At 48.9% G+C, this 22,721-nt stretch overlaps 1 protein-coding gene across 2 annotated transcripts in view; it reads right to left on the bottom strand.

The window, feature by feature from the left end:
* Positions 1–5,066: 5,066 nt before the first annotated feature.
* The window catches only part of LOC142251705 (uncharacterized), a 61,623-nt gene continuing 43,968 nt past the window's right edge, over positions 5,067–22,721 (bottom strand). The window contains exons 1-2 of one of the 2 annotated variants that reach the window (XM_075324755.1): positions 20,373–20,987; positions 5,067–5,927 (exon numbers count right to left, since the gene is read on the bottom strand). In XM_075324755.1, the coding sequence (XP_075180870.1) occupies positions 5,335–5,927; positions 20,373–20,895 (1,116 nt within the window). In that variant the 5' untranslated portion in view covers positions 20,896–20,987 and the 3' untranslated portion in view covers positions 5,067–5,334. Of the gene's footprint in view, positions 5,928–20,372; positions 20,988–22,721 lie in introns of those variants that run through there. The other variant, XM_075324753.1, reaches the window with a different exon arrangement.

Here is a 22,721-nt window from a genome sequence, read left to right as displayed (position 1 = left end):
CCTGTATTCCCAGTGCCAGTTGATGACCTAGGTGCTTTGCCCCCGACATGCTCAGTGTAGTTGAGTCCCTGAAGCCTGGAACTTTGGGGTTCCTTCAGCTGTGATACAGCGGTCTGTCCGTTCGGCTGGCAGTGCGGACCCTGTGGGGAGGTAAGTGTCCGAACCCCGATCCTAGTTTACTGCTGCTGTAAGATCAGTGAGGCCCCTGGAGAGCCTTCACCGTGCAGGTAATTGCCAGGCTGTATGAAACTGACGCCTGGTCTAGAGCACTGTGCCCCGTGCGTGCCCAGTTTCTAGTAGTGCTCCCTTGTACTATCCCTGGGGTCTTGACTCTGGCCCAGAGGTACTCATTTGCCCTCTGCTGCCAGCATGACTGCCATGCCTCCGGGTCACCGTTACACAGACCCAGCTTGAGGCACGTCTGCTTCCTTCACTACATTTCTGCAGACTCCTCATATCCCCTCACCAGGCTGCCTAGTTCCTGGTCAGGCTCTGCCCACTGGGTGCCCCCTGGTGTGGTGTGGGAACTGGGAATTTAGATGCGGTTGCTGTTGCTGGCACTGGTGTTACAGGACCGAGGGGGTAGGTCCTGCATCCCCAGGAGGATGCAGTTCCCTGTAGTGCCCTGAGTGGCTCAGAGGTGCTACATATGTATGTGTGTATGTCCACTAAAGGAATCCGCACTGTCGCATTTACAATCATGAAATTTTGCACAAACGCCTCATGTGACTCAGGGAACTTCATAGACTATGTTTTGAGAGGAGAATTTAACCCCGTGCTTTACAGTTATTCACCAAAAAACCTGCTCACATTAAAGTCAATGGAGCTGGGAGCTACAGGTCATTAATAGGAGCTATGATTGGTTGCTATTGGCAACAAAGTACATTATTAGTATAAGAACCTTATGTGCGAGGTAATACTATGTCGGTGGAGAAAGAGACAGACAGAGAGAGAGAGAAACAGACAGGGAGAGAGACAGAGAGATGGATAGAGACAGACAGAAAGACAGAGAGGCAGACAGAGACAGGCAGAGACAAAGAGAGAGACGGATATAGGATAGAGACACAGTGAGAGGATAGAGAGAAAGACAGAGAGAGAAAGAGACAGGGAGAGAGAGGCAGACACAGATAGGGACAGACAGAGCAGACAGGGAGAGAGACAGAAAGAAAAAGAGAGGGAGAGACAGAGAGAGAGAGAGAAACAGACAGGGAGAGAGAGACAGAGATGGATAGAGACAGGAAGAGACAAAGAGAGAGACGGATATAGGATAGAGACACAGTGAGATGATAGAGAGAAAGACAGAGAGAGAAAGAGACAGGGAGAGAGAGGCAGACACAGAGAGAGACAGACACAGATAGGGACAGACAGAGCAGACAGGGAGAGAGACAGAAAGAAAAAGAGAGGGAGAGACAGACAGAGAGACAGTTACTATCCCGGGCAACACCGGGTACTAAAGCGAATATATACAGTACAGAACAAAAGTTTGGACACACCTTCTCATCTCTAGAACAACTGTTAAGAGGAGACTTTGTGCAGCAGCCTTCATGGTAAAATAGCTGCTAGGAAACCTCTGCTAAGGACAGGCAACAAGCAGAAGAGACCACAAGGAATGGACATTAGACCAGTGGAAATCTGTGCTTTGCTCTGATGAGTCCAAATGTGAGATCTTTGGATCCAACCACCGTGTCTTTGCAGAAAAGGTGAACGGATGGACTGTACATGGCTGGTTCCCACCGTGAAGCATGGAGGAGGAGATGTGATGGTGTGGGGGGGCTTTGCTGGTCCCCACCGTGAAGCATGGTGGAGGAGGTGTGATGGTGTGGGGGGGCTTTGCTGGTTCCCATCGTGAAGCATGGAGGAGGAGATGTGATGGTGTGGGGGGGCTTTGCTGGTTCCCATCGTGAAGCATGGAGGAGGAGGTGTGATGGTGTGGGGGGGCTTTGCTGGTTCCCATCGTGAAGCATGGAGGAGGAGGTGTGATGGTGTGGGGGGGGCTTTGCTGGTTCCCATCGTGAAGCATGGAGGAGGAGGTGTGATGGTGTGGGGGGCTTTGCTGCTGAGACTGTTGGGGATTTATTCAAAATTGCAGGCATACTGAACGAGCATGGCTACCACAGCATCTTGCAGCGGCATGCTATTCCATCCGGTTTGTGTTTAGTTGGACCATCATTTATTTTTCAACAGGACAATGACCCCAAACACACCTCCAGGCTGTGTAAGGGCTATTTGACTAAGAAGGAGAGTGATGGGGTGCTACGCCAGATGACCTGGCCTCCACAGTCACCAGACCTGAACCCAATCGAGATGGAGATGGAGCTGGACCGCAGAGTGAAGGCAAAAGGGCCAACAAGTGCTAAGCATCTCTGGGAACTCCTTCAAGACTGTTGGAAAACCATTTCCGGTGACTACCTCTTGTGGCTCATCAAGAGAATGCCAAGAGTGTGCAAAGCAGTAATCAAAGCAAAAGGTGGCTACTTTGAAGAACCTAGAATATAAGACATATTTTCAATTGTTTCACACTTTTTTTTATTAAAGGCCCCATCACACACACAGAGAAATCTTTGGCAGATCTGTGGTTGTAGTGAAATCATGGACATATTGTTCCATTTGTACACGGCCACAAACCTGGCACTGATTGTCCACAATTTCACTGCAACCACAGATCTACCACAGATCTACCACAGATCTATCTATGTGTGTGACAGGGCCTTAACTATATTCATTCCACATGTGTTAATTCATATTTTTGATGCCTTCAATGTGAATCTACAATTTTTAGAGTCATGAAAATAAAGAAAACTCTTTGAATGAGAAGGTGTGTCCAAACTTTGTCAGTACTGTATGTATATATATATATATATATATATATATATATATATATATATATATACACACAAACAGCTCGGAGGAAGCAACAAATAGAGGTATAGCAGTTTAGCAGTTTACTCAATGTAAATTTCGGTTTCGATTAAACAATAGATTTGTATAGATAGGAAGACAAAATGTGACCAGTATTTAGGGTGGTCTTTACATGCACAATAGATATAGTCTGCAGCCGTGCAGGGCACGTACAGAACCTGTTCTCCCAAGTTATGAATGCCTGGACAAAACTATGTACATTTGTTGAGGAGAGCCATAAGATGAAATACTTAATTACCCTCTGGACGTAGAGCACTGTGAGAAGTGTGTTCAATTAAATCAATTCTCTATATATAAGCCAGTCAGTTTTCAGAGGAACTCAAAGATGGCCCCCGATAACATCACAGACCCTACCATCAGCATGGATCCACCAGATGACATCCCTCCCATCACCATCACCATGGATTCAGCCACTGAAGTCAGACCCGCCAATCAACAGCAACACAGATCTCCCCATTGGCTAGCCCATGAACTGTCCCACTAAATGGGCATATTTGAACTTGTGTATGCCCCTAGCCTATATCAAGAGGACACATGCTTGTACTCGCTCTGTTCGGTGCCACCAAGAAGAGATTTCACATCCGACTGTGTCTGGTGTGAATTCTTTACGCATGCACTTGGTCCATACCAATTAGGCCAGGCAGTAGGCAACTAGTGATCTCTGGTTAAGAGTTCACCCCAACATTAATGGTGCCCAACGTGGGGCCAATAGACGGAGACACCTGAAATCCTGATGAATCGGCAACTGGAATGGCATGACGTGCTGGACACCCCAGGAATTTGATCACCTCCTAACGAGAGCACGGTAGATCTGCTGATTTTTCATAATCTGTAGTCTTCCCGTGGTCTCGGGGGTGGGGGGGGTGTGGCACTGATTGCCTGACCATGTCCAACTTTTTGGGGTATCTGTTGATGGGCAGACGGGTCTCATGGCTATTGGCCATATTAATCTCGGAAGAACCGTCACATATTTAGTTGCCAATCACAAGAAAAGCGCTTGACCAAAAGGCACTCGCTCCAGAATTAGATTATAATACAATTTTTATTTGTGTATCAAAAAGTTTAAAAACACACATACAAAATACAACACAGTGCAGACATATTAAAAAACACCAAGGACAATAATAATGAGACCCAATCCAGAATAAGTCCTCTCAAAGATAAATATTGTACCAGAATCACCATAGATAGTTCAAAATGTATAACAATACAGATAATGAATCAGAGATATAACCATCTTATAAATAGGTATACATTGAGACAGACATTCTATCTTTCAAGCAGCATTGTGACCAAATAGTCAGAACAGCAACTGCAATGCCTCATAGGCAGAAAATCCCTATCATGGTGATTCCCTATCTGAAAATAGAGGTGGAGAACCTGGCCCAACGCATGTCGCTATGTTAGCTTCATCAGGCCCACCCAGAGTGTATCCATACTCATGGCCCACCCAGGGTGCATCCATACTCATGGCCCACACAGGGTGTATCCATACTCATGGCCCACCCAGGTGTATCCATACTCATGGCCCACCCAGAGTGTATCCATACTCATGGCCCACACAGGGTGTATCCATACTCATGGCCCACCCAGAGTGTATGCATACTCATGGCCCACCCAGAGTGTATGCATACTCATGGCCCACCCAGGGTGTATCCATACTCATGGCCCACCCAGGGTGTATCCATACTCATGGCCCACCCAGAGTGTATGCATACTCATGGCCCACCCAGAGTGTATCCATACTCATGGCCCACCCAGAGTGTATCCATACTCATGGCCCACCCAGGGTGTATGCATACTCATGGCCCACCCAGGGTGTATCCATACTCATGGCCCACCCAGGTGTATCCATACTCATGGCCCACCCAGAGTGTATCCATACTCATGGCCCACACAGGGTGCATCCATACTCATGGCCCACCTAGGGTGTATGCATACTCATGGCCCACCCAGGGTGTATCCATACTCATGGCCCACCCAGAGTGTATCCATACTTATGGCCCACCCTGTAGTAGAGCTCTCTTTCCAATTTTTATTTTTTAAGACTAATACTTTTTAAAAAAAACTAATTAAATTCACTGAATAACGAATCATATTACCGTACAGTACTAACATAATGCAGCCATACAAAGAAAACACAAAAGTGCCATAAAATAAAAACAAATTTTATTCAGTTTGAAAAGAAATTTGACAAACTAAAAAAAAAAAAAGCAATTGAATCAAAATGAACAATAATGAAAATTGGGAAATGAAGACCCATGAGATTTCGCTGGCCAATAGTCGTGGGGACTTTGGCTCGTCAGGGACAAACCAACCTTTCTTTGGATCCAGGGATTGTTAGCTGGACATCGACCATGAATGGTAGCCGAGACAGTCAACCTTGACTATTGGCTTCCATGGCTTGGTTAGGCATTAGGGTCTGCTTTGCCAACATTGAAGAGCTTTATTGATCCCATTCGTAATGCCGGTGCACCAGAGCCTATGACCCAATGAATTAAGACAAGAACCATCTTCCTCAAAGAGAAAAGCTTTTCTCGTCAGACTCTCATATTCAACCACCTCAACCCCGTGACTTGCTAGAGATGTTTGGACTTGTTTGTTCACTCTCTTGCAGGTAATGTTAAATAATTTTCGTTTCGTTCCCTCTGGACATATAGGTCTCCTCACGATGCCTGAAAATACAATAACTACTCCAAGAAAAAGAGATTTCAACTTCAAAATATCACTTCTTATCTTTTCAACCAGAACCAAACGACAAACACCGCTATAAAGATCATCCCCCCCGGCGTGTATAACCAGAATATCGGGGGGTTGGTCCGTACGTGAGTAACGAACAACTGTAGGAATAACAGAATCCCAAGTCAGATCTTTGAATCCCAGCCATCGAATGGTGGCCTCTGAAGGTGGAAAACCCAACTGGCGTCCATCTGGAACGAGCGATACTTTTTCCAAGGCAGAAGCAACAAAAGAATTTCCAAGAATCCACACCAAGTAAGGACGGCGACCTGCAGGAACAAGAGAAGACAAAAAAATGTAAGAAAACACTCCCGAATACACAGATATCACTTCTACCCACCTGAGGAACCTTTGTGCCCACATCAATGCTAAAGATGAAAACTGCATGAGGAGCAGAGATGACCAAATTCATCCGTAACAAATTGAATTCTGATGAAATCAAAATTTTCAGTGTTCGATAAGCACAAATCCAGAAATATGGTGGCCAACCAGCTGCCATTTTACAGGATTGTTTTGAGGGCTGAGAAGGGAAATAATACTAATGTGCTTTAGGCCCTCACTTGACTCCTTACGCCACCTCCTCAGATCCCCAATACACCATGGTGGTCTTAGGTTCTTCCAGAGAAGGTGGGGCGATGCGTGTCATTCATATCAATAACACATGGTGCCCTACTTTCCCATGTGACTTCATGAAGCTTAGCGGTGGAAGCACCAATGATCTTCATGGAGGACCAGTGAGATGCAGTGGTGTCGTCATTTAAGGGTTTAGGGCAAGTGAGTAATATGTGTCTGTTTTTAATTCTGACCCTCACCTCTAGATTTTTTTTCTTGGGGTCTGGAAGGCCCTCAGAGCGTAATAAATGTATGTTCTTAATCTGGGCAATTGCAATTCAGACCAAAGTTATTCGGACTGAATTGTAACTACCTAAAAAATGTAGGGATATTCACTGATGTGATGTAGTGGGAAGACTCAAACAATTCTTCTGGACCACTGGTAGAGCATGAGGCCAACAAATATCATCGTGAAGGTATTTAGACATTACGAAGGATGAAGAACTTAAAGAAGAACCCAATTTATTGGTAACATTCACTGAGGGTTTTGTTCTCTGTCAAAAGCCGCTTCATGAGACCCTCAGATGACGGGATCTTCACTGTAATCCTGTTAGGGTAATCTTTATGGGGCTTCTGAAGAAGACTACCCTTACATTTTTGAAAAAGGTTTTTTTGTTTTTTTTTTCATATAATGAGCTGTATGATAAGAAAAAATAATGCAGTTTTCACACTGGTCCCTGAGGTTATTCTGGACTCGTCATGCTTGAACTTTGGGGAAATCCACACGTACATTATCACCAATTTGTATTGAAGCACAGGTCATTGTGAAGGGAAGGGAAGGAGGTGAGCTGTGACATCACCTACTGTGATTGGTGGATCCTGTAGTATCAGTTGTGTATAGAAGTGTTATCAGTCATTGTGACCCAGTCTGTGATAATACTGAGGCTGCTGTAAAGTCTTTGGTAAAGAACAGGAAGTACGAGTCTAAAATGGCCCAAGAGGCCACTGTGCAATTGCAGAATTTCCATCTTCTTATAATTCAGAATATAATATAGGGGAAAATATTGGTGAATTAAAATATATACAGTACAGACCAAATGTTTGGACACGCCTTCTCATTCAAAGAGTTTTCTTTATTTCCATGACTGAAAATTGTAGATTCACATTGAAGGCATCAAAACCATGAATTACCACATGTGGAATGAAATATTTAAAAAAAAAAGTGTGAAACAACTGAAAATATGTCTTATATTCTAGGTTCTTCAAAGTAGCCACTTTTTGGTTTGATTACTGCTTTGCACACTCTTGGCTTTCTCTTGATGCTTCAAGAGGTAGTCACCGGAAATGGTCTTCCAACAATCTTGAAGGAGTTCCCAGAGATGCTTAGCACTTGTTGACCCTTTTGCCTTCCCTCTGTGGTCCAGCTCACTCCAAACCATCTTGATTGGGTTCAGGTCTGGTGACTGTGGAGGCCAGGTTATTTGGCGCAGCCCCCATCACTCTCCTTCTTAGTCAAATAGCCCATACATAACCTGGAGGTGTGTTTGGGGTCATTGTCCTGTTGAAAAAAAAAATGGTGGTCCAACTAAACGCAAACCGGATGGAATAGCACGCCACTGCAAGATGCTGTGGTAGCCATGCTGGTTCTGTATGCCTTCAATTTTGAATAAATCCCCAACAGTGTCACCAGCAAAGCCCCCCCAACATCACACCTCCTCCTCCATGCTTCACGGTGGGAACCAGCCATGTAGAGTCCATCCGTTCACCTTTTCTGCATCGCACAAAGACACGGTGGTTGGATCCAAAGATCTCAAATTTGGACTCATCAAAGCAAAGCACAGATTTCCACTGGTCTAATGTCCATTCCTTGTGTTCTTTAGCCCAAACAAGTCTCTTCTGCTTGTTGCCTCTCCTTAGCAGTGGTTTCCTAGCAGCTATTTTACCATGAAGGGCTGCTGCACAAAGTCTCCTCTTAAGGCCTAAGACACGTGGCGAGAAAAACGGTGCGAGTGGAGTGTGATTAAATATCGCATTCCACTCGGACCAATATTAGCCTGTGTGTCAGTGCACAAGTGCGATTATTTTCTCAGCCCTAATCGAACCGAGAAAACAATCACAGCATGCTGCAATTGTAATGCAAGACTCTTTTCTCTCGCACCCATTCAAGTCTATGGGGCAAGAGAAAAATCGCACTGCACTCGCGGTACACCGGTGTACCGCGAGTGCAGAGCGAGAATCGCAATAGCCAGCTACGGAGGAGAGAGGGAGAGAAATCCCTCCCTCCCCTCCTCAGTGCCGGCCCACCCCCCGCAGCTGAGGTCAGATCGCACAGTCAGACCTAAGTCAAATGGACACTAGCATGACACTCGGCTCTGCTGTACTGCCAGCGTGAGCCGAGTGTCATACGAGGGGATCTCAGTAGATGTGGCCCCAGCCTAACAGTTGTTCTAGAGATGTGTCTGCTGCGAGAACTCTGTGTGGCATTGTCCTGGTCTCTAATCTGAGCTGCTGTTAACCTGCGATTTCTGAGGCTGGTGACTCAGATAAACTTATCCTCTGCAGCAGAGGTGACTCTTGGTCTTCCTTTCCTGGGGTGGTCCTCATGTGAGCCAGTTTCTTTGTAGTGTTTGATTGTTTTTGCCACTGCACTTGGGGACACTTTCAAAGTTTCCCAATTTTTCGGACTGACTGACCTTCATTTCTTAAAGTAATGATGGCCACTCGTTTTTCTTTACTTAGCTGCTTTTTTCTTGCCAAAATACAAATTTTAACAGTCTATTCAGTAGGACTATCAGCTGTGTATCCACCAGACTTCTGCACAACACTACTGATGGTCCCCACCCCATTTATAAGGCAATAAATCCCACTTATTAAACCTGACAGGGCACACCTGTGAAGTAAAAACCATTTCTGTTGACTACCTCTTGAAGCTCATCAAGAGAATGCCAAGAGTGTGCAAAGCAGTAATCAAAGCAAAAGGTGGCTACTTTGAAGAACCTAGAATATAAGACATATTTTCAGTTGTTTCATAATTTTTTGTTAAGTATTTCATTCCACATGTGTTAATTTATAGTTTTGATGCCTTCAATGTGAATCTACAATTTTCAGAGTCATGAAAATAAAGAAAACTCTTTGAATGAGAAGGTGTTTCCAAACGTTTGGTCTGTACTGTATATACAGGTGCATCTCTATCTGTTGCTGCTGAATGAGAGGTCAGTTTTCCTTGCTAGCAGCTCCTGGTTGATTTCCTCAAGTGCAGCCGTTTTGTGACCACTCCCATCTCCTTCAAATAGTCACTTTACCCATTACCTGGTGCTGGAAATAGATTTTCATCTATACTGACCAACCAGGAGGCAGCCATCTCGAGGAGCTACTGGTTATCTGCTGCTAGCATACTTTAGCTGGAGCCTTATTGTTTGTAGTTTCCAAGTCTGTGTTTTTGTCGTCGTTCCTGTCACGACGCGGACTAGGAGGAAGTCCGGTGTGAGGCTAAACACCGAACTAACAGGGGTAACACCACAACAAACAAGGGATACACCGAGGACACATTAACAACGGTGGGCCCTAGTGCAAATGTGAGGGTAGATGGATACCTCCTTCACTTACCTGCCACTGTACCCTACACTCCTAGCCATATTCAGGTTCCTCATCTGTTACCAAGCAGAAGCCAGAAGCCCTGAGTGACCCTACAATAGTCCTGGCTAAGGAGTGGGCAGCTAAGGGATGCTAGCCCCACTGCTGCACTAAAACAACACATCAGGGAAGGAAGACAGACGGTGGACACACAAAGATAAATTGCTGCAGTCAGCATCTAGACTTCAGCCACCAGAGCAACTTCAACAGAGGGTCACGGCAGCTCCCTCCACCTCTTGGCCCAGTACCAAATGGCACAGAATAACTGGCACCCTCTGCTGATATCAGCGGGTATATAAAGGGACTGGGAGTGGTCGCGGAAACACCTGACCAGGATTCAGAAGCTCCTGGAAATAAAACTGACGTTAACTCTACGACTACCAAAGGCAAGGAAATCTGTTATGATCCGGAACCATGGAAGACCACCATAAATCATTGGTAAAAGGTGACAAGAGCATTGGCACCTATTCTGGCCGCCATCCCCTTACTAACCATCAACACTAGAAGTAGCCGAGGGGTGAACTAACATCCTGTGCACCGCGAACCCAGCCGGAGAACTAACTATCCTAAAGGAAGGAAAGGAGTTATTCAACTCTCTGCCTCAGAAAATAGATAAAGAATAGCAAGCCCCCCATATTCAAAGACTGCGGTGATATAGGAATACACAATACACAGATGGATGATAGGATTAGCAAAAGGTGAGGCCCTACTGACTAAATAGGACAGGACAGGAAAGGGTCTGATGGTGGCCAGAGAAAAAGCCTGCAAAAATCCAAAAACCCGATAGTACAAAAAGCCCTCCGATCGCATGATCTGAACTCCGTCCTATACCAGGCACTCTTGTCATACCAATGAACAGAAAACAAGAATCATTACAAATTCAAAAAGCCACAAACACATGGACTTAAAGGAGCTATACTCCAAACATAACTGCAGGGAGTTTCCCAGCTAAGCAACTGCGAGGGAAGATCCCTGCATGCCAATAAACTGAAAACAACCACAGCAAATGATAAACTCAGATAAAATAACCAAACAACAAATAAAGAGCCAAGCACTTATCTGGGGTAGATGTGGTGTGGAGCAGAATGAAGCATGCTGGTGAACAAAGAACAACTGACATCCGGCATAGCCTGCTATCAGACCAGGATTTAAATAAGCAGAGAGTTAGCAATGGAAACGCCCATTGCTCAACACACCTGGTCTATGTGAAAACCATTCCTGGCCACAAGAGGGAGCCTCCCAGCAGCCAAAGCATAACTGACATTCACAACAGTACCCCCCCCCTTGAGGAGGGGTCATCGAACCCTCACCAACGCCACCGGGTCGCTCGGAATGAGCATGATGGAAGGCGCGAACCAACCTGTCCTCATGAATGTCAGAAGCCACAACCCAAGAATTATCCTCCTGCCCATAACCCTTCCATTTCACAAGGTACTGAAGCTGACGCCTACTGCGACGGAAAACAAGAATTTTTTCAACCTCATACTCCAGATCCCCTTGTACCAAAACAGGGTCAGGAGGCGCTGCTACAGGAACTGTTGGCTTCACATGTTTCTTCAACAAGGACATATGGAAGACATTGTGAATCTTAAATGACACAGGCAGAGTCAAAGGGAAAGACACAGGGTTGATAATCTCCGAAATCTTATAAGGTCCAATAAATCTGGGCTTAAATTTAGGAGATGGAACTCTCATAGGAATATTTTTAGAGGACAACCACACCATGTCCCCCACTTTAAACCGGGGACCAACAGTCCGACGCCGGTTGGCAAACTTTTGGGCAGTTTCTTGGGACTGAAACAATTTATCCACTACCTGCCCCCAAATCTGCTGCATTCTGTTGACCAACGAATCCACCCCCGGACAGTCAGACGCCTCAAGCTGCCCCGAGAGGAACCTAGGGTGATACCCAAAATTGCAGAAAAAGGGGGACACCAATGTGGTAGAGCTAGCTCTATTGTTAAGGGCAAATTCAGCCAAAGGCAAAAACAAAACCCAGTCATCCTGATCCGCAGAAACAAAACACCGTAAATAGGTCTCCAGGGTCTGGTTAGCCCTTTCAGTCTGACCGTTGGTCTGAGGATGAAACGCCGAGGAGAAAGTCAGCTAAACACCCAATTTGGAGCAAAAAATCCTCCAAAACCTGGATACAAACTGCACCCCTCTGTCAGAAACAATGTTTTCGGGAATACCATGCAAACGAACAACATGTTGGAAAAACAAAGGCACCAACTCTGATGAAGACGGCAACTTAGATAGGGGAACTAAGTGGACCATCTTGGAGAATCTATCACAGATCACCCAAATCACAGTCATTTTCTGAGAGACGGGAAGCTCTGAAATAAAATCCATAGTGATGTGCGTCCAAGGTTTCTTAGGTACCGGCAATAATAGCCCACTAGAACGTGAACAACAGGGCTTGGACCTAGAACAAACTCCACACGACTGCACAAAACTATGGACATCCCGGGACAGGGAAGGCCACCAAAAAGAGCGGCTCACAAGATCCCGAGTACCAAAAATGCCAGGATGACCCGCCAAAACAGAGCAATGAACCTCAGAGACAACTCGGTCTCTCCATTGGTCTGGGACAAACAGTTTCCCTGTAGGACATCTCTCAGGTTCATCCCCCTGAAATTCCGCCAGTGCCAACCGCAGATCAGGCGAAATAGCCGAGAAAACTACACCATCATTCAGGATAGTAGACGGTTCGACAACCTCCAAAGAGTCAGTTCAGAAACTCCTGGAAAGGGCATCGGCCTTAACATTCTTGGTGCCCGGCAAAAAAAAGAGACCACAAAAGCAAATGCAGAAAAGGAAGACAATGAGCAAATCAATGTGACAGACAAAAGAAACTTTGGTTGCAAAGAACCCACAGTAACAGAAGTAGCCAATCTCCTTTCACGTTTAGGGCAGACAGAGATGTTATGAGAAGCGTCTCCACAATAGAAGCACAGTCTATTCTTCCATCTGAACCCCCGCCGACTAGCATTAGAAAGGACCCTATCACACTCCATAGGCTCCAAAGGCTGTTCCACAGGCACAAAACCAGCAGGTATCTTCCTACGCTCATGTAACCGCCTATCAATCTGAATGGCCAAGCTCATAGAGGCATCAAGACCAGAAAGGGACGGGGAATCCCACCATTACATCCTTCACAGTATCAGCAATACCCTTCCGAAAAAGAGCCGCAAGCGCATCATCATTCCATTTGGTAAGGACCGCCCACTTTCGAAATTTCTGACAAAACGTTTCTGCAGAATCCAAACCCTGAGTTAAGGACAACAAGACCTTTTCTGCTTGGTCCACAATATTGGGTTCGTCATATAATAAACCCAAGACCTGAAAAAAGGAGTCCACATCACTGAGAATCGGATCATCAGACGCTAAAGAGAAGGCCCAGTCCTGAGGGTCACCACGCAGCAAGGAGATGACAATCTTCACCCGCTGTACGGGATTCCCTGAGGACTTAGGGCGCAGGTCAAAAAATAATTTACAATTATTCCTGAAGCTCAAAAATCTCGACCTATCTCCCGAAAAAAAATTCAGGAACAGGAATCTTAGGCTCTGCAAGTGGAGTCTGTGCAAGATAAGACTCTATACGACAAACCTTAGCATCAAGATGAGCAACACGCTCACCCAATTCATCCATGCTAGACAAAAGGAATCTTCCACAGAACCCAAAGAAGAAGAGGAAAAACACCAAAAAAAAAAAAAATTTCAGCAGACTTTTTTTTTTCCCTTCTTAAGAGTACCCTTTAAATTTGTTGGCCGGATGTACTGTTATGATCCGGAACCATGGAGACCACCATAAATCATTGGTAAAAGGTGACAAGAGCATTGGCAACTAATCTGGCCGCCATCCCCTTACTAGCCATCACAACTAGAAGTAGCCGAGGGGTGAACTAACATCCTGTGCACCGCGAACCCAGCCGGAGAACTAACTATCCTAAAGGAAGGAAAGATGAATAACTCTCTGCCTGAGAAAATAGACAAGAATAGCAAGCCCACCACATTCAAAGACTGCGGTGATATAGGAAAAACACAATACACAGGTAGATGATAGGATTAGCAAAAGGTGAGGCCCCCACTGAATAAAATAGGAAAGGACAGGAAAGGGACTGATGGTGGCCAGAGAAAAACCCTGCAAAATTCCAAATTCCTGATAGTACAAAAAATCCCTCAGATCGCACGATCTGCACTCCGTCCTATACCAGGCGCTCTTGTCATACCAATGAACAGAAAACAAGAATCATTACAAATTCAAAAAGCCACAAACACATGGACTTATAGGAGCTATACTCCAAACATAACTGCAGCGAGTTTCCCAGCTAAGCAACTGAGAGGGAAGATCCCTGCATGCAAATAAACTGAAAACAACCACAGCAAATGACAAACTCAGATAAGAGTAAAAGAACCAAACAACAAATAAAGAGCAAAGCACTTATCTGGGGTAGATGTGGTCTGGAGCAGAATGGAGCAGGCTGGTGAACGAAGAACAACTGACATCCGGCATAGCCCGCTAGCAGACCAGGGTTTAAATAAGCAGAGAGTTAGCAATGGAAATGCCCATTGCTCAACACACCTGGTCTCTGTCCAAACCATTCCTGGCCACAAGAGGGAGCCTCCCAGCAGCCAAAGCATAACTGACATTCACAACACCTCTCCCTAGAATAGGGGTCGGGAGCCAGATGTGGCTCCATCTGGCACGCAGACAAATCTATATATATATATAATTGCCTTATTCTCTCTGTCTGTCTGTCTGTCTGTCATGCTCCGAAATTGTGTCCTTATGGTGACACAAAGCTGATTGGCCGCTGGGCTCGCCATGGCCCCGCCCCCCCACACGGATTGGCCTCTCGCCCCGGCTCTCTGCAGGCCCCGCCCCCCTCACGCAATGCACGCTCGCTCTGGCCCAACTGACACGGAGCTCCGATTCCCAGGTGAGTACACACACACATCAGATCACACTCACTCTCACACTCACCTCACACATCACAACATCCTGGGATATCGCTTGCTTCTACACCGGCTCCGTCAGGATCCCAGCAGCGCCAGACATAACCTTGCGATACTGGGATCTTGACGGACCCCGTGAAAGCTGGTAACCATTATACACATCGGGTAACTAAGGTCCCTTAGTTACCCGATGTGTATCATAGTTACCAGTGTACACCGGCTCCGTCAGGATCCCAGCAGCGCCAGACATAACCTTGCGATGCTGGGATCTTGACGGAGGCCGTGAAAGCTGGTAACCATTATACACATCGGGTAACTAAGGTCCCTTAGTTACCCGATGTGTATCATAGTTACCAGTGTACACCGGCTCACACTCACTCTCATACACACCTCACACACACATCACATCGCATCCACACATCAAGGTCCTGCAGCGGCGGAAAATACACACACGCACACACATAACAGCACACACAGACACACACACAAATCAGATCACACTCACTCTCACACACACACATCACATCGCATCCACATACTCACAACATCCTGGGATATCGCTTGCTTCTCGGCGGCGATACTGTGCTGTGAGCTTCCAGGACCTGCCGGAGGATCACATGGCCAGAAGCATGTGGTATCTCCGGATGTTGTGAGTATGAGCGCGTATGTGCAATATCGTCAGTGTGTGTGTGTGTGAGTGTATGCGATCGGGTGTGTGTGAGTGTATGCGATCGGATCTGTGAGTGTCGGCAGAGGAGCATGGCGTGCTGGAGGAGGCTGGGAGGAGAGAGGCTGATCCTGGGGAAGGCTGGGATGGGGAGGCTGATGCTGGGGACAGAGAGGCTGATGCTGGGGACAGAGAGGCTGATGCTGGGGACAGAGAGGCTGATGCTGGGGACAGAGAGGCTGATGCTGGGGACAGAGAGGCTGATGCTGGGGACAGAGAGGCTGATGCTGGGGACAGAGAGGCTGATGCTGGAGACAGAGAGGCTGATGCTGGAGACAGAGAGGCTGATGCTGGAGACAGAGAGGCTGATGCTGGAGACAGAGAGGCTGATGCTGGAGACAGAGAGGCTGATGCTGGGGACAGAGAGGCTGATGCTGGGGACAGAGAGGCTGATGCTGGGGACAGAGAGGCTGATGCTGGGGACAGAGAGGCTGATGCTGGGGACAGTGAGGCTGATGCTGGCGCAGCATGGCGGATGGAGCACGTTTGGGAGTGCGCAGCATGGGGGATGCAGCACGATGGGGAGTGCGGAGTATGGCGGATGGAGCACGTTTGGGAGTGCGCAGCATGGCGGATGGACCACGTTTGGGAGTGCGCAGCATGGCGGATGGACCACGTTTGGGAGTGCGCAGCATGGCGGATGGAGCACGTTTGGGAATGCGCAGCATGGCGGATGGAGCACGTTTGGGAGTGCGCAGCATGGGGGATGCAGCACGATGGGGAGTGCGGAGTATGGCGGATGGAGCACGTTTGGGAGTGCGCAGCATGGGAGATGGAGCACGATGGGCGGTGCGCAGCATAGGGGATGGAGCACGATGGGGAGTGCGCAGCATAGGGGATGGAGCACGATGGGGAGTGCGCTGCATGGGGGATGGAGCACGATGGGGAGTGCGGAGTATGGCGGATGGAGCACGTTTGGGAGTGCGCAGCATGGCGGATGGAGCACGTTTGGGAGTGCGCAGCATGGCGGATGGAGCACGTTTGGGAGTGTGCAGCATGGCGGATGGAGCACGATGGGGAGTGCGCAGCATGGCGGATGGAGCACGTTTGGGAGTGCGCAGCATGGGGGATGGAGCACGATAGGGAGTGCGCAGCATGGCGGATGGAGCACGTTTGGGAGTGCGCAGCATGGCGGATGGAGCACGTTTGGGAGTGCGCAGCATGGGGGATGCAGCACGATGGGGAGTGCGGAGTATGGTGGATGGAGCACGTTTGGGAGTGCGCAGCATGGAGGATGGACCACGTTTGGGAGTGCGCAGCATGGCGGATGGAGCACGTTTGGGAGTGCGCAGCATGGGAGATGGAGCACGATGGGGGGTGCGCAGCATAGGGGATGGAGCACGATGGGGAGTGCGCTGCATGGGGGATGGAGCACGATGGGGAGTGCGGAGTATGGCGGATGGAGCACGTTTGGGAGTGCGCAGCATGGCGGATGGAGCACGTTTGGGAGTGCGCAGCATGGGAGATGGAGCACGATGGGGAGTGCGCAGCATGGCGGATGGAGCACGTTTGGGAGTGCGCAGCATGGGGGATGGAGCACGATAGGGAGTGCGCAGCATGGCAGATGGAGCACGTTTGGGAGTGCGCAGCATGGCGGATGGAGCACGTTTGGGAGTGCGCAGCATGGCGGATGGAGCACGTTTGGGAGTGCGCAGCATGGCGGATGGAGCACGTTTGGGAGTGCGCAGCATGGCGGATGGAGCACGTTTGGGAGTGCGCAGCATGGCGGATGGAGCACGTTTGGGAGTGCGCAGCATGGCGGATGGAGCACGTTTGGGAGTGCGCAGGATGGGAGATGGAGCACGATGGGAGGTGCGCAGCATGGGGGATGGAGCACGATGGGGAGTGCGCTGCATGGGGGATGGAGTACGATGGGAAGTGCACACCTCCCCCCAACACACACACACACACGCGCGCGCGCGCACTGCACAACACACCACACACACACACTGGGAACCACAAACAACTGCCCTACACAGACACCCACACACACAGACAACGCTGCACACACAAATATACGCACATACCGCACAACACACACATTGCACAAAACATACCTCCCCCCAAAACACACACACACACACACAAACCGCGCAACACACACACACAACGCTACAGACACACAGCGCTCCACAAACAACGCAACACACAAACAACACCGCTCTCACCCCCCGCCATACCCAGACAACACCCAGAACATGTACAGCGCCTACACAAACACTTGGTAACTACACACAACATCTATATATCTATATATATATATATATATATATATATATATATATATATATATATATATATATATATATCTATATCTATATCTATATCTATATATATATATATAACAAAAATCATACATGAACTACATAATACGTAAATTCTAGAATACCCGATGCGTAGAATCCGGCCACCTTCTAGTCTTTAATAAAAATATACTATATTTTCCGGTTTGTAAGATGCACTTTTTTCCCCCAAAGCTGGGGGAAAAAAAGGGGGTGCATTTTAAAAACCGCACACGGCTTAGGGTACTTTCATACTTGTGTTAATTACCTTCAGTCACAATCCGCCCTTTTGGAAAACAGCGGAATCCGTTAACGGATTCCGCTGTTTCCCATAGACTTGTATGGATGACGGATTGTGCCAAAAGTACCTGCGTTGATTCCGCTGGCCGACGCTGCGTTGCTTCCGCCAGGCAGAAGGAACGCAGCATGTAACGTTTGAGCAGCGGAATCCTTAGGATCCACTGTGCATGCTCTCTCTGGTTCCATGCACACGTAACCAGGGTACACATCTGGTTACTAAGCAAAACGCTTTGCTTAATAACCCGATATTTACCCTGGCTACATGTGCAAGGAGCCAGCGCTAAGCGGTGTATGCTGATAACTAAGGTAAATATCGGGTAACCAAGCAAAGTGATTTGCTTAGTTACCCGATATTTACCCTGGCTACGTGTGCAAGGAGCCCGACACTTCCCCGCTCGGCTCCGTCCCCTCCCGCACTCCACTCCGCATGTACACACACACTCACACTCACACTCACACTCACCTGTCCCCAGCCATGCAGTCCCCGCGGCACTGACGTCTTCAGGGCAATGGCCCCGCTCAGCTCCACCCACCCCGCACTCCGCCCCCCGCACACATTCTCGATGGCCGAACGATCAGCTTTTCACCTGGTGACCGGCTGCTGTGAGCGATCAGCTGATCACCTGGCGACCGGCTGCTGTGAGGGATCAGCTGATCACCTGGCAACCGGCTACTGTGAGCTCTCAGCTGATCACCCGGCGGCCGGCTCCTGTGAGCGATCAGCTGATCACCCGGCTGCTGTGAGCGATCAGCTGATCACCCGGCGACCGGCTGCTGTGAGCGATCAGCTGATCACCCGACTCCTGTGAGCGATCAGCTGATCACCCTGCGACCGGCTGCTGTGAGCGATCAGCTGATCACCCTGCGACCGGCTGCTGTGAGCGATCAGCTGATCACCCTGCGACCGGCTGCTGTGAGCGATCAGCTGATCACCCTGCGACCGGCTGCTGTGAGCGATCAGCTGATCACCCTGCGACCGGCTGCTGTGAGCGATCAGCTGATCACCCGGCGACCGGCTGCTGTGAGCGATCAGCTGATCACCCGGCGACCGGCTGCTGTGAGCGATCAGCTGATCACCCGGCGACCGGCTGCTGTGAGCGATCAGCTGATCACCCGGCGACCGGCTGCTGTGAGCGATCAGCTGATCACCCGGCGACCGGCTGCTGTGAGCGATCAGCTGAACACGCGGCGACCGGCTGCTGTGAGCGATCAGCTGATCACCCTGCGACCGGCTGCTGTGAGCGATCAGCTGATCACCCGGCGACCGGCTGCTGTGAGCGATCAGCTGATCACCCGGCGACCGGCTGCTGTGAGCGATCAGCTGAACACGCGGCGACCGGCTGCTGTGAGCGATCAGCTGAACACGCGGCGACCGGCTGCTGTGAGCGATCAGCTGATCACCCTGCGACCGGCTGCTGTGAGCGATCAGCTGATTGTTCACAATAGTCTGCCGCCGGTAAAACTGTAAAAAAAAAAAACAAAAAAAAAAAAAACAAAAGCAGATTCCGTTGTTTTGTACGATCCGTTGTGCCACTATATGCAACACATCCGTTGCATCCGTCACACAATGCAATGCAACGGATGCCGTTCAACGCAAGTGTGAAACTAGCCTTATCGGGGCAGCAGTGGTGGCACAGGGTCGGTGATACTGTGGGCTCATGGGGTGTCGCAGCGTACTGCGAGCTGCTTTGAATCTACCGCAGTTGATGAGATCGACTTCAAGAAAACAGCTGTGGAGGCGGTGCATGGGCAGATAGGACTCTACGGCCATTTTTTTGAAGTCCATTGCGTCAACCTGTGCACGCTCCGCGGCCATTTTGTTGAAGTCAATCTCGTCAACTGCGGGATATTCAAAGCAGCACGTCAGCAGATCAATGGTGCCTGCCGCCATGACACCCCACGAGCCTGCAGCAGTATCACCGACCCTTCGCACACTGACCCTCTTGAGCCGCAACACCCCATCGCCTATCCGGCCTCCTGGGACCTTCTGAGCCGCTTCGCCCCCCCCCCCCACCCCCGGTGAGTATGGCTCTCTCAGCATTACATTTTAGAATATGTTGTGTTCATGGCTCTCTCAGCCAAAAAGGTTCCCGACCCCTGCCCTAAAGCTAGGGCCCACTGTTGTACCCTGTATGTGTTGTTGCTCATTGGGGCTTATATGCCGTTATATACTGAAGTCTAGGTTGGGTTGGAGAGGACACCCCGTGACGACTTCAGGATTCCAGATGCGCGAAGGTTGATTGTCAATTTCAAACCCTTACCTTGAACAGAAGTGATCTGCGGCAGCGTTGGTTTTGAGGGTTCATCTTCCTCCTGTTGTACCTCTATTGCGGCTGAACAGCTTTGGCGTGATCTATCTATACGTAATTCAATGGCCTTCTCCGTGTTGCTGGAATGGGTTGTATCGGGACCTTTGCCATTTCTAGTATTGTCGCATGTTTCAGCCTTGCGCGTGCACTGGTTTGGTGACGGATTAGACTGCTGCTGCCCGCTGTCATCACTGGGCTTCTGGTTCTCCGCAGCACAAGGCCCCTCTGAAGCCGGGCACGGACCACCGGACACTCCTGGAGGGTCCTTGCTGCTGAGTTTGGGTCGATTTCTGGGCACCGGGGATGGACTCCTGCGCTCCAAAGCTCTTCCCCTCTTAGCACATGGAGGGGGATCTTGTGATCCTTTTCCTTCATCTGGAAGGATTTCTGCCACTTTCTCTCGCAGCCAGGCTTCTCCTCTCACCAGAGCTGCTGCACGCATCTTGCCAAGCAATTCCTCCAGGGCTGCAGACATGGCCGACCCTCTGCAGCCCAGCAATCTGCACACACGTCCTCAGCACAGGCCACACTCCTCCTCATCCTCTCTGATCTCCCAGCATGCCCCAGGAAACCAGTAACACAATACACACTGGGAGGAGGGAATCAGCAATGCAGAAACTAATACTGAGGGGGGACTGATCGCAGCGGCCTATGTATAGCAAATAAGGAATAACGTTGGGAACACCATTCTAAGTCTGAACTGGGTGCAAAAACCTAAAAAACACCACTATGGGGAGATAAGTTATGCACACCAGTGACTATGGAAGGGGAATACATGGAATAGCAGAAACTGCTGTGTGAATACTGACATGAAAAATTCAATAGCTATATGTAAGAGTGAAAATGTGAAAAATGGAATCTGCATTACTGCATATAGCTATTGGATTCTTCAAGTCAGTATTCACACAGCAGTTTCTGCTATTCCATGTATTCCCCTTACATAGTCACTGGTGTGCATACCTTATCTCCCCATAGTGATGTTTTTTAGGTTTTTGCACCCAGTTCAGACATAGAATGGAGTTCCAAACGTTATTCCTTAATGTTAGTATTTTTTCGTTTGTGAACCCTCCCCATACACACCTATTGCCAATCCATATCATACGCATATATAGCCGGGGTCTCAGCTTCCCATACACGGTAAGTTTTTTAACTGCATGAGAGGACACACACAAGCTAGGGACCCCAACGTAGAGAAATACTTTGGCGTAGTGTTGGGGTCTATTGCATTGATCAATTCAGTAGCTAAATTTCTCTGGATTCATATATTCATGGCAGTAATGCAGGTTCCATTTTTCACATTTCATTCTTGCAGATAGCTATTGGATTTTTCATGTCAGTATTCACACAGCAGTTTCTGCTATTTCATGTATTCCCCTTAGGCTAAGTTCACATTTCCGTTGTTTTGTATCAGTCACATGCGTCGCTTGAAGCATGTGACTGATGCGCTGTTCAACGCTGTACAACGGATGACAAAGAACAGAATTCTTTGTCGGATTCCGTTGTGTGCGGGGGGCGGAGTTCGGGGGGGGGAGGGGAGCCGAGCGGGGCCGTGGCACTGAGGACGTCAGTGCCGCAGGGACTGCAGGACAGGTGAGTGTGTGTGTGTATACACATGCTGAATGCGGGAGGGGGCGGAGCTGAGCGGGGGGCGGGGCCAGACGCTGAGGATGTCAGTGGCAGTGCTGCGGTCTGCATGGCTGGGGACAGGTGAGTGTATGTGTGAGTGAGTGAGTGTGTATATGTGCATGTATGTATGTATGTGTGTGCACATGCGGAGTGCGGGAGGGGGCGGAGCCGAGCGGGGGGCGGGGCCAGACGAGGGTGTCAGTGGCAGTGCTTGTCTGCATGGCTGGGGACAGGTGTGTGTGTGTGTGTGTGTGTGTACATACATGTGCGGAGTGAGGGAGGGGGCGGGGCCGAGCGGGGAAGTGTCGGCCTCCCTGCACACGTAACCAGCCTAATATCGGGTAACAGCAAAGCACCCGATGTTTACCTTGGTTACCCGATATTTACCTTGGTTACGGGCCTACACCGCTTAGCGCTGGCTCCTTGCACCGTAACCAGGGTAAATATCGGGTAACCAACCAAAGCTGGTGACGTGTGCAGGGAGCCAGAGAGCATGCGCAGCTTAATCCGACGGATCTCGCTGCTCAAAAAACGTTACATGCTACGTTCCTCCCGCCCGGCGGTCAGTCGTTCCACGACTGATCAGTCGGGCAGAGGGTGCAACGCAGCATCATCAGTCACAATCCGCTGCTCATACAAGTCTATGGGAGCAGCGGAATCCGCTAAACGGATTCC

Source organism: Anomaloglossus baeobatrachus, chromosome 9 (assembly GCF_048569485.1).
Source record: "Anomaloglossus baeobatrachus isolate aAnoBae1 chromosome 9, aAnoBae1.hap1, whole genome shotgun sequence".
Classification (NCBI taxonomy): domain Eukaryota; kingdom Metazoa; phylum Chordata; class Amphibia; order Anura; family Aromobatidae; genus Anomaloglossus; species Anomaloglossus baeobatrachus.
This window is presented reverse-complemented; position numbering and strand designations above follow the sequence as displayed.